Raw genomic sequence first — 13,462 nt, forward strand, 5'->3', positions numbered from 1 at the left:
TCTCGAAAATGGACGGTGTAGATAATATGGTTGTAAAATGTACATTTCTGAGACTTAAAATCTTTTTGTTTTTCACAGTCATACATCTTGATATCGAGATGATCAATCAAAAGGTTTTTCAACATTGAAACTACCTTTTCCGATGGATTTTTGAGGGGCATCCGTAGTTCTATATTATAAGGTAGCATCCCTACATAAACTTTTTCCTTATTTTATTGTTCCATTTTGAGGGATTGTTATATGTTGTTCCTTTCTTCTTTCTCTATGATGTCATTCACGTCCTATACTATGATTTGACTATACTTTGAATGAAAGAAAAGTAGGTCTAATTTTGTTTGGTTGCTTGAAGTTTCATATTTTATACCTTTCTCACTATCATGTTCCTAAGAGCCTATGCCAAATTTTGATTATATTTGTTGAATGGAAGAATATGAAAAAACTTACAGATAAAGAATGAGTGAACATTTGAAATAATCTTAATTTTGGCATCCTTCTAATATTCATTTAACATACACTTGTCCATTCTTGCATTACTCGGTTATCTATCCCAACATAATGACTGAGAGATTATTCTTAGAATTTTTTACTATTTTAAAATCTTTTAAAAAGTAAAATGTTGTCTTCACCAACAAAATTTAATCTTTCATTAAAAAAAATAAAAAGAAATAAATTTGAAGAACGAGCTTTGTTTATTTTTTTGTTTCAAGTGCAACTTTCAAGTAGTTTTAGAATCTTATATTTCAAATTTTAGATTTTAAATACTTTAATTTTGAAATAAATTTGAAGAACGAGCTTTGTTTACTTTTTGGTTTGCAAGTGCAAATTTCAAGTAGTTTTAGAATATTTTATATTTTACATTTTAGAATTTAAATACTTTAATTTTTCATTTAAGATTCATTTTCTACAGAATTTTCAAATGTATTTCTTTTTCTTTGAAAATAGTTTACCACTAATTTGCAAACCTTTCATAGAAATCATGTTGATCTTTCCACAAAGAATGGGAAATATAAAACCATAGTTTTTCCTTTTTTGGATTAATTAAATAAATTTATATTTTAATATTTTGTGCTTCAGAAAAATATTTGTAATGGATTTTCATGGAAAATAATTTTTTATTAACATTTATTTAATCACTAAAATAAAATTGTTTTATTTACCACAAAAGTTATTATCGGTTTCAAGACCTTATCTGTTATTCCATTATATTTTTTAATACTTTTAATTACATTTATTACTAATTTTAGTTTTGAGATATTTTAAACATTTGTAAAAACTTGCTACCATTTCATTAAATTTAAATTATTTAAAAATAGCTTTTAAGCAATTTCTGGTATTTCCATAATAAATTATTAAATACTTACAAAAATATTTCTTTTTGGCAAAAATAGAAAGTTAGAAGCCATATTGTGAATAATTATTAATACAAGATGGCAAATTTTGGTTAAAGTTTTCATCAAAACTAACTTTCAATTTATTTTTCATTTTTATAATTTTTAATATTTTTAAATGCATGTTTTCTTTTTCCATTTATTTTTAAACTCTGGTACTATGCTATAATTTTTATATGCAAATAATGATGGATAATTTGAGTATCATCTAACATTACATAACTATATTCAAAATATATTATTGATTTCTTTTGTTTCTTTGAGTATCTTTTATTTTTTATATCCTCTTACAATTTCTACAGTAACATCTAACATTACATAACTATGTTCAAACTATATTATTGATTTCTTTTTTTTCTTTTAATATATTTTATCTTTTATATCTTCTTACATTTCTACATTCAACTGACGTTAATGCAGCACACACACATTACAATTTTGGAAATCTTTAAATCAATAGAAGATTAAAATAACTTCTACCATAAATTTTCATTAAGATAGATTTATAAGATTTTCAAATTTGATATAATTGTTGGGTTTATGTGGCCTTTAAAGGCCTTATGAGAGCTTATGAGAGCTTGTATGAACATTTTATATAGTGGAATATAAACTTCGTGGGAGTGTGGTTTTTTGCTGATACTCGGACTAGGCTAGACGAGTTAGGCTAGCCGAAGTTTGGAAAAACCAAAAAGACCTGGGCATAGGGATCTATCGAGAAGAGTTTAGTGGGTTATCCCTTGATGAGATCGGAGTATGCTCAAATGAGAGCCAAGAGACTATGTAGCCCTTGCGTGTGATGAATAGCCTTTAGAGACAGGGCTAAAACCTCATCGTTATATCATCACATGACATGCATATAGATAGCCGTTTTGAGATTCATCAATGAGGATGAAGCGTGTACATGTGTGAGAAATTACTTCTATGTACCATATAGTCATGCTTGCATCATGGTCTAGAGGACCATGATTTTTGTCTCTAGGGGAGAACTTAAAATCCATAACTGGGATTTCGTCCCCTAGTCTATTAGCTGGCTTTGGTGGTCTAATCATAAACCCCTGTAGTGGACTGTGGGTCATGACAGTTGTTGAGTCAGTTTGAGAAAGCTAGGCGGATCGTGATTCGCAGTTGAAGGTGAAGTGCTCCCATGTAATGCTAATTTCCTAAATCTAACGGTTCTGATTTCCATCAAAATTAATTAATTTTATGTTATGTGATTTTTAGAATGTTTATTTGAATTTTTGTGAATCATTTGATATTTTATTTTTATCATTTGAATTTATAAATTAAGAGAAATTAATTTTTCAATGTTTTAAATAAAATATAAAATTTAAAAATTCTAAATATGAAATAAATTTTTTTTCTAAAAGTATTTGAGACCTCCATAAAATATGGGGCCCAAAATTTAAAAAGATGTGGATTAGGTAGGGCCCACATGTGGCCACCAAAAGGGTGACACGTCCCCACCCATTCACGTAACATTCGTGGGAATAATGTTTATCCTTTTGCCTTATCTTTTTAGGTATAGCCAACTTATGTGATAAGGTTGAATATTTGAGATATTTACTAAATCTTTGAATTAAGATTGATTGATCTAATAATTAAGGATTGGATATATTAAAATATAAGTTTTTCTTATTTGATGAGAATAGATTTAGGAAATGTAGGATAAGGCTCTAGCTCATCTCTTTGAATCTTGATGGTGGATCAAAGAGATTGATGGCTCAAATCTCTCACCCTACAAGTCTCTTTAGATCGACGGTTGAGATTTGGGCCTATGAATTAAGGTAAAATCTATGACATAGAAAATCTAGAAAATGAGGTCTCCCATTATAAAATGAGATACGTATTATCTTTTCTCTCTTTAAGAATTCTCTCTTCCTACCCCAAAATTTAGCTCTCTCTGGAAAGGGTTTTGAATTACCAAAAGGAGGCATGCCCCAATTTTTATCTCTCTCCAAATTGCACCATGTTTTGGTGGCACGCATCACTTTTGTGTTTATGGGTGGCAAAGAGGTGGAATCATTAGCTAGTAGATCTCTCCCTCTCTCTTCATATTCATTTCTCATCTCTCTAAAATCAAAAATAAAAAATCAAGCTAAGAGGCTTGATCAAGATTAAGTCATCGAGTGGATTTTTGCCATAGTGGGAAAATCAACATACCGATCATAGATCCCAGAGCACCATCGAAAGGATGAGACTTGGCTTGGGATGTAGTAAGCCCGGTTGAGGTAATCTCCGACAATTTTACCTTTTTAAATATTTATTTCTCTTCCCATAAAACATTAAAGTCTGCTTTTTGTTTCTTGAATAAAGAATTGTATTTGAAGATGCAGCAATTGAGAATCGATTTTATTTTTATCTTATTTATTTCAATAGTGGTTTGATTATAATTGGACATTGTAAGTGATCTTGCCGGTGTAAGGGTAAAGAATTCTTTTAAATATATACACCGTGTTTTATCATAAAGTCATTTCATTAGTATCAAAGCAAGGTTGATAATTGAAGCCATTGGATGTCTTTTCCCTTTATTTAATCGAGATTAAGCTTGGGAACACAATGTTTGTGGTCAAATAATACACCCCAATTAAAAATTATTTAAATATTCAAAACACCAAGAAAGATACTTTGCAGAATGAGTATTCTATACTATTTTGGAGCAGTTATACGAAGACAATCATGATGTATTTCTCTGTTATATACTGAAGTGATTTTGTGTCTTTGAGAGTAAGATCTACCTACAAACTTTCAGTGGGAGATGCTAAGGGAATTGAGAGTTATGGGCTAATGATTGAAACGTGTCAGTTTTGACCGTGAAAAATCCAGGAACTGTCCATTGAGTTCGGTGATTTTTCCCACCAATGATATGATTTTATTTCTTGTTGAAATTTTACTGTGACTCATAAAATTGAGTATACTTTCAAACAAAAAAAAAATTTCATTGAGAAATCATCTGTGGTTTGAAAGATATGATCGATTTATTGATAGGTGCGCAAGTGTTGTTTTCTGCAACAAAAATTATTTCCATGACTTGGAAGTCAAGATTTTATTTCTATTTTTAACAGAATGTTTTATGGCTTACACTAAGTTTTTAAATTTCAATTTTGAGTCTAGTCTCTAATGAAATTTATTTGAAAGAGAAATATCTTTAGAAAGAGAGGAATAAAAATTTTGGATTGAAGAGAGGTCATCTTGAATTTTTTATAATTATGGTGCGCTTTTCATTGAGACGTAAAAAACTATAATTATCAAGCATACTTAACAGAGTGATATGAAGCTTATGGAAATATATGTGCCACCATTATGTGTTTACTTTTAAACAAAATTAGTTTGAAAGGAAAACTCCACAATGATAGAGATAAAATACAATTTTACTGAACAATGTTCATCTTAGAATTCTGCAATATGAGTTATTTTGTGAAGTGTATGTCACCTTATTTATTTATCTGAAGGAAGATATTATTTGGCATTCACACCATAATGTTATGATTTGGTTTCGAGTTTAGTTTTCAACACGAGATTTCAAGAAGAAATTCTTTGAGGTTTAAGAGAAACATTTTTTTATTGAGAGATACTCAGCGGAAAATTGTAATGTGATGTAAAAAGTCACCAAAAGGTAGATTCACTAAATGGTGTGATTGAGGGATAGAACTGATCACTATTTTATAAATTTTGAGTCTATTTCTGTACTCTAAAGGATTCGGAGAGAAACTCTTTATAAGTTGAGAGATATCATATTTTATCATGGGATGCTCACGTTCTATTATGTAATAAATTAAAAGATGTGGTATGTTAAGGTACATCTTTGGATTCTCAATAATGAAGACCGTTTTAGGGCTCAATAAAGTGGTTTTATAGTGTGTCATACGTATGATTTATTATAATAAAACTTCATAGAGAGGTAATATGGAGCTGGTAAGGTACTACACACTATATGAAGAGTGTTTGATCTGGGAACAACAAAAAGAAGAAGAAACACAATACCTATAACAACATTTTAGTTTCTTAGAAATTAAGGGATACATAGAGAGACTTGGAGGTAGCAAAGAAAAGCAAAAGATTAGTGGAAGAATCAAATTTGTGATATTTGAAATGATGGGATGAAGAAGATTTTTCTTCATGGTGTGAGAAAGGGAGAATCCAAGTGCTGAAGAGATGCACACTTCGTGACATGTGAAACCGATGACCAATATATTCTCCATCGGTTGTGTGCTCTTTCAAGATCACAAAAGTTTATCAAACAAATAAAAGCAATGAATCAAGAAAGCTCAGGTACCACGCTACATGATTTTGAGGTATGAAATCTATCTCACATTACATAGAAATGTCATATAGGGAAAGAGAATTCAATAAAAAAAAAATTTATATACTTTGGTTATATTTTGGCTAATGGTTTTGTGAATATGTATGGAATATATGGACTTTGAGTGATATGTGCTAACAAATTTGAAAGAGTCTGTTTATGAATACCATGTGTTATGGTGCCTCCTTGTGCTAAGAGTACGAACTACTTAAAGTCGTGATACACATGGAGATGTGATTTGATCAATGGCTTTGAGTCATAAGTATGAAACACAAGATATGAGTATGACTCATTCAAATATGTAAGCACGAAGGGAGTGTTCTGATAGAACTCGGTCTTAATGACCATCCTCTCGATAATGTCCAGTAATATGATGTGTTGCATGTGATGATGATCTCTTCATAAAGTCTACATATTTGCCAAAAAGAAATTTTTGTTAAGATTTTGATAACTATTATTTAGTCATGCTTGTTTTAGATATAATTGTAATATGGACTCTATAACTTGTTTTTGTAGCTGTAAACATGACTTGGTAGGTGAATGCGGGAAAATGATGTTTGAAGACTAAACATATATTTTAATATTAAATTGGATGTTTTGAGAAAACCCAATAGTCATGTTAGATCCATTAATTCTTTATGAAAAATCATTTTATACTGTTATACTATTATCTAACCATTGCTTGTATATACCAAGTCAATTTTTTTTAAAAGGAAGAAAACCATTATGTCTTCAAGGTATTTATAAAATTGGGAGAAAAACTGTCATGCATAGGTTTTTAAATACCCATATGCCTTGACTCATGTTTGTAGTTATTTAGAATCTTCAATTACCTAAAACCTTAAACCATATGGAATGTTGTCGGAAGGCTATCTTGCTAGGCTTCCTGGACACATGTTATATTGATTAAATAACTTGGTTAGTATGGATTTACTATCAAGATGACTAGTGTGGTTGAACCTTTGTGGTTTATAAAGGTTTTACATATTGTGAAACCAATGGGCATTGAATTACTTATTGCATGAGACTTGCTATGCTACCTCATGATATAGATATAAGAATGTTGAGAATGTATAAATTGTATGTGCAACAATTGAGTGGGAGCTGCTACAGTCCCACATTTTTTTTTAACTGCTTGGATATTCAGATATACAAATGTAAGCTATCTCAAAGATTCAGATAATGTGAAGTATACATCTGGATACGTGTTCATGCTTAGAGGGAGAACAGCTTTTTGGAAATCAAAGAAACAAGATGCGGTAATATTGTCTATTCTAGAGGCAGAATATATGGCGTACTATTTGGCGGCCAAGGAGGCCGTATGGATTAAGAAATTTTTGAATCGACTTGACTTTTAACTCGTGCATTATGAGGCAATGAGATTTTCTGCGACAACACGGTGGCGATATGCCTATAAATGGGAGCCAGGATTCCATAATAATTAAAGACTCCAAGCATATTAAATTAAATATTCCAGTGGGAGCACTTAGTGTTTGACAGACCAGCTGGAACAACAGACTATGATTTTTTCACCCATTGAACCCAGATGTGTGCCGCTGGTTGTATGGCTACAAAAAGAAGCGGCTTGTTTGAAGAACTCCTTTAAGCCAATGAAGATACGATCTCATGCAATGAGGATACGTGATGATTTTCTGTGACAGCAGGTCCATGATTCCCGATGCGATATGAAAAATGGACCACGACCACTTTCAGGATGAGATCCGAGCAACAAAGAGAAAGAGGCGCTGCCTCTATGAGTCTTTTTGTGAAAGGATTGATGGCGAAAGCCATGATTAATGTATTGAGAGATATTGTTATTGGGAGAGACAGATGGGGATGAGAGAAAGTGAGGAAGAGAGAATGTAAAGCCTTCAAAGGCCAAGTGAAAGATGTTGGGTTTATATGGCCGTTAAAGGCCTTATGAGAGCTTGTATGAGCATTTTATATAGTGGAACATAACTCAGTAAGAGTGTGGTCCTTTTATGGACCATACTAGGCAAATGTTATTTGCTGATACTCGGACTACGCGGGACGAGCTAGGCCAGCCGAGGTTTGAAAAAACCAAAGAGACTTGGGCATAGGGATTTATCAAGAAGGGTTTAGTGGGTTATCCCTTGATGAGGTCGGAGTATGCCCAGATGAGAGCCAAGGGACTGTGTGGCCATTGCGTGTGATGAATAGCCTTTAGAGACATGACTAAAACCTCATCGTTAGATCATCACACGGCATGTACATAAATAGCCGTTTTGAGATTCACCAATGAGGGTGAAGCGTAGACATGTGCAAGAGATTACCCCTATGCACCATAGAGTCATGGTTGCATCATGCTCTGGAGGACTATGATTTTTGTCTCTAGGGGAGAACCTGAAATCCCTAAACTGGGATTGCGTCCCTTAGTCTATTGGCTTACTTTGGTGGTCCAATCATGAACTCCTGCAGTGGATTGTGGCTCATGGGAACTGCTGGGTCAGTTTGAGAAAGCTATGCGGATCGTGATTCGCAGTTGAAGGTGGAGTACTCCCATGTATTGATAATTTCCTAGATCTAACGGATCTGATTCCCATCAAAATTAATTAATTTTATGTTATGTGATTTTTAGAATGTTTATTTGAATTTTTGTGAATGTTCTGATATTTTATTTATCATTTGAATTTATAAATTAAGAGAAATTAATTTTTCAATGTTTTAAATAAAATATAAATTTTAAAAATTCTAAATATGAAATAAATTTTTTTTCTAAAAGTATTTGGAACCTCCATAAAATATGAGGCTCAAAATTTAAAAAGATGATGTGGATTAGGTAGGGCCACAGCCATCAAAAGGGTGGCACACTTGGGAATAATGTTTATCTTCTTGGTTGGCTTATCTTTTTAGGTATAGCCGACTTATATGATAAATTTGAATATTTGAGATATTTACTAAATCTTTGAATCAAGATTGGTTGATCTAATAATTAAGGATTGGATATATTAAAATATAAGTTTTCATTATTTGATGGGAATAGATTTAGGAAAGGGAGGAGAAGGCTCTAGCTCATCTTTTTGAATCTTGATGGTGGATCAAAGAGACTGATGGCTCAAATCTCTCACGTCACAATCTCCTTCAATCGACAGTTGAGATTTGACCCTACGAATTGAGGTAAAATCTATGACATAGAAAATTTATAAAATGAGGTCTCCCCTCATAAAATGAGATACGTATTATGTTCTCTCTCTTTAAGAATTCTCTCTCCCTACCCTAAAATTTAGTTTTCTCTGGAAAGGGTTTTGGATTACCAAAGATAGGCATGCCCCAATTTTTATCTCTCTCCAAGTTGCACCAATTTTTATCTCTCTCCATGTTGCACCATGTTTTGGTGTGCATCACTTCTGTTCTTTATGGGTGGCAAAGATGTGGTACCTTTTGCTAGTAGATCTCTCCCTCTATCTTCATATTCATCTCTCATCTCTTTAAATTCAAGCTAAGAGGCTTGATCAAGATTAAGTCATTGAGTGGATTTTGCTATAGTAGGAAAATCAACATACCGATCATAGATCCCGAGCACCAAACACCATCGGAAGGAGGAGACTGACTCGGCGTGGGGTGTACTAAGCCCGGTTGATGTAATCTATGGCAACTTTCCTTTTTAAATATTTATTTCACTTCCCATAAAATATTAAAGTCTGCTTTTTGTTTCTTGAATAAAGAATTGCATTTGAAGAGGCAGCAATTGAGAATTGCTTTTATTTTTATTTTATTTATTTCAAGTGTGGTTGGATTATAATTGGACATTATAAGTGATCTTGCCAGTGTCGGGATAAAGAATTCTTTTAAATATATACACTGTGCTTTATCATAAAGTCCTTTCAATAATAAATATTATTCATCATCTTTTTGTATCCCTTTTATTATATTTTAATTTTTTTTTATTCTTGGGAAAAGTTTAATAAGATTGCAACATTATACCATATAAGTATGGCATACCTCAAAAATTCAAGAGAAAAGAGTGTTATGAAGTTGGAAAACATTTCAATTGATTGTTTCGATATTGAAATGTATGATATAAAGAAAAAAAAGAATTTCAAATCTTACAAATAGTGTATTTTATAACAAATTATTTAGACTCTACTTTCAAGATAATTAAATGTTTATAAATCTGCTCGACTTGTATCATTTTCTAATTTTAAATTATATAAAATTAGAGTTGAACATAAATTTTAAAGCCATCGTAAGGTTTTCTACACCGGAACATCTTACAACAAAATTTAGAGATGCGCCTATACATCGCCCTTTATTTTTTCATTGCTGCTTCATGTAAATTGAGTCGACTTTCACCTAACAAAGTAGAGTTAAAGATGTATTATCACCTCTTTTGTTCTCTGAATATACTGTTAGTTTTCTATATCTTATTGCGTATCAAATGGCACAAATGTTATACGCAGTTTATGATTATATCAAATAATACAAAATATATTATATAATATATAAAAATATATTATATGATATATTTATTAGGTAGGGTCAACCTAGTCTAGGATCCAACCCATAAATTGGCCAGGTCCATATTTTTGGACCTAACTTGCCGGCTCCTGAAGATGAACACAGACCCAAACCAAGGTTGGATTGACTCACCACATCAGTGGGTCAGCCCGACCCACTTCCCACCCTTATCATCAACAACCACTAGAAGGGTCAAATTGGTGGCTGCAATTGGTCATCACTTAATAAATGTGTCCTTTGGGCTTTTCGTATCAATCCTACAATGGTTGATACGATGTTTTGCATATTTTTCCTTTGGGCTTTTTATATCAATTTCCAATTTTGAAACTACATATCTCGACAGTCGACACTATTTCAAGGTTCATTTTAATTTGATTATTTAGAACTTCGGCTCTATACAAACCGTTTTTTTTACTTTTACAGTACAACGACACAATCAGATTTTAAATCACATACTTGGAAGTGTGCTAATGATTAGATTCAAAGTTCAAAAATAAATTTCTCAAACTTCGCAATACACCCGAAAGGCATCAAGTTTGAGTGTAGGAGTGACTATAACCTACTTGTAAGAATGATAGATGATCTCATAGTATACAATCGTATTTCATTTTCAAAACATAATAAATATGGGAAAAAAATTTATATAAGGTTGATACTTAAAGGGTGCAGTTTGTATAGAACTGAGCTCTAAACAATAAAATGAGAGCCCACCTTCAAATAGTGTCAAGAAATGTGGTTTCAATACTGGAAATCTTTGACTAGTCTTAAAGTGTATTGTCATCTTTAATTATAAAATTTAAAACTTAAAAAATAGTGTAGATCGATCAGATCTATGAAAACTTAAATAACTTAAAAATTGACGGTCCAAAAATGTGTTACAAGAAGTACTATTTTCAAAACTTGAAATCCATGTTTTTCTGAAGTCCATGCATCTTGATGTCAAGATGATCAATTTGAGGACATTTAAGCATCAAAACAATCTCTTTGAGTGAAATTTTTGAGGTAAGCTCTAATTTGATTGGTTAGAGCCTAGACTCTATATAAACTTTTCCCTGTAAAATTAAGGTGCACCCTTAAATTCCTTCGAAAAAGGTCATTTTGATATTGGAAAACCATCCAGTTCATCATCATGGCATCGATATATATAGATATGGAGAAAAAGAGATTTCAAGTCTTAAAAATAGTATATCTTATAACACATAATCTGGACAGTTCATTTTCAAGATTTTCATGGATCGGCTTGATTTGGACGATATCTGGAGTTCAAATACAGTTAGTTTCCACACCATCCTAAAAAATTTCAACCAAACTTAGATCTTGTGACAAAATTTGAAAGTACACCTTTGATTGTTTAAAATTGCAACTTATGCAAACCACACCCTATGCAAAAAATTTTCTCTCCCCACTTAGTTTTGTTGTTTGGTTTTTTAAAAAAGGGCAATTTTCGTCATATGCCGCTCTAATAAATCCCACAGGGTAAGAGTTACATGATATCAAAATAAAAAATCTCAAAAATCATATGTATTACAAAGAAATAACTCAAATATATGATATAACATAACTCCTTTCGCCTAATTAATAAAAGGGTGTGATTTGTATAAGGCCGAGGCCCTAACCTATCAAAGTAACACACGCCTTAAAATACTGTCGAAAGATGTTTTAATATTGAAAATCTTATTAATGACTTGAAAATTTATTTTCATATCTTATTATAAAATTTAAAGCTTAAAAAATATTGTAAATCTAACAAATATAAGAACATTTAAAAACATTGAAAATTGACCATCCAAAAATTGCATTAAGAGATGCATTATTTCCAAGATTTGAAATCTATTTTTTTTTCCCATATCCGTACAACTTGAGGTTGAGATTATCAATTTGATAATTTTTTAGCATTGAAACAAACCTCTTCTAATGTCTTTTTGAGGTGCGTCTTAATTTTGATTGTTAAGAGCCTCACCCTTACATAAACTTTTTTCTTAATAAAAATTACCCTTACCCAATATACCATTCCATGAGTCTTACGTTCTGTGCCAAAAATAAAACACACATCTGAAAAGGTTCTCGAACCTAATGATATATCATTTATTTTGAAATATAATACTAAAAAATAAACAAACTGAAAAATACAAGAGAGAGAGAGAGAGGCACATATAAGCATAGTAACGGGTCTTGCTATAAAGAAACATAACCTTCTTGTTTTCAATCACTTGAAGAATTGAACTTTCATTAAAAAAATTGAGTAGAATTCAACAATTTACACTGCTAGGTACACATTCAAAACTCTAAAGAGACTATGAAAGCATTCAGAATCCTGCAAAGGTTGGCCTACGTTTGTCAATGAACTCCATGCACTTGAGAAATGGCTTTTTCCTCTCACTGGCAGGCTTAAAAATTGGGATACTACATGAGGATCCATACTTTCAAGTATTTTACACCGAGGTCCAAACCGTGCCCTTTTTTATTTTTTTCCTAATTTTGCCCCTCAATATGAGTTTGCAATATCATACCATTTTTTATTTCAATTTTTTTTGTTCTTTTTTGCTTTGTAAGGATGTCTAACATACTGCTCTAAACCTCTTTTTTTTTGAGAAAATTACTTCACTTTACTTTGGCATTGTGTGATATCGCTAATAACGAGCTGCTCCATATTTTAAAATGTTTTGAAGTTTTGAGCAGTCTGATATTTAAAATATCCAACTACAATGCTGACTTAAACTTTCGCATGCAGACCGTCCGCTGTTCCATATATCAAATCGCTCGATGTAGGATTGTCCGATATCAGAACATCGGACCGACCCCCACAAACCAAAAAATTAAAATACAAAAGCAGTCTGATATGCAAACATCATAACAGAGAGAAATTGGAAAAAACAAATAAGAAAGGGACATGAGTACCTCAGCATAAAATACTTCAAATTTGGATGATCTTGAAGTATACTAATTTATTTGAGGTCCATACATAAATTTTCCTTTCAAAAAAATTAGCCACTGCACAAATTTCACTCACTCCCATTGATAAATTTAGCGGACATGGACATGTATATAATATAGACCATTGATTTTTGAGAAAACAAGGTCATAATCAATTTTAGCCATTGGATGTTAAATCCAATAAATAAAAGGTGTGATTTGTATAGAGCCGAGGCTTTAAAAAATCAAAGTAACGCACACCTTCAAATAATGTCGCGAAATGTGATTTCAATATTGAAAATATTTGTGATAGCCTTAAAATATATTTTCATCATTAACTATAAAGTTTAAAGCTTAAAAAAAAAATGTTCCAAGATGCACT

The 13,462-nt window shown here is 31.7% G+C and overlaps 1 protein-coding gene across 11 annotated transcripts in view; it reads left to right on the plus strand.

Annotated features, from left to right (window-relative positions):
- The window catches only part of RAD51B (DNA repair (Rad51) family protein), a 69,292-nt gene that overhangs the window by 37,930 nt on the left and 17,900 nt on the right, over window positions 1-13,462 (plus strand). For 3 of the 11 annotated variants that reach the window (XM_088873910.1, XM_088873913.1, XM_088873919.1), the window contains 2 exons: window positions 79-181; window positions 9,196-9,527. The exons of 3 other annotated variants lie outside the window; for them this stretch is intronic. In XM_088873910.1, coding sequence (XP_088730036.1) covers window positions 79-128 — 50 coding nt within the window. In that variant the 3' untranslated portion in view covers window positions 129-181; window positions 9,196-9,527. Of the gene's footprint in view, window positions 1-78; window positions 182-9,195; window positions 9,528-13,462 lie in introns of those variants that run through there. 5 more of the 11 variants (XM_020674288.2, XM_088873914.1, XM_088873920.1 and 2 more) reach the window with 3 other exon arrangements.

Source organism: Amborella trichopoda, chromosome 8 (assembly GCF_054954075.1).
Source record: "Amborella trichopoda isolate Santa Cruz 75 chromosome 8, AtrichopodaSantaCruz75HAP2 v2.0, whole genome shotgun sequence".
Lineage (NCBI taxonomy): Eukaryota > Viridiplantae > Streptophyta > Magnoliopsida > Amborellales > Amborellaceae > Amborella > Amborella trichopoda.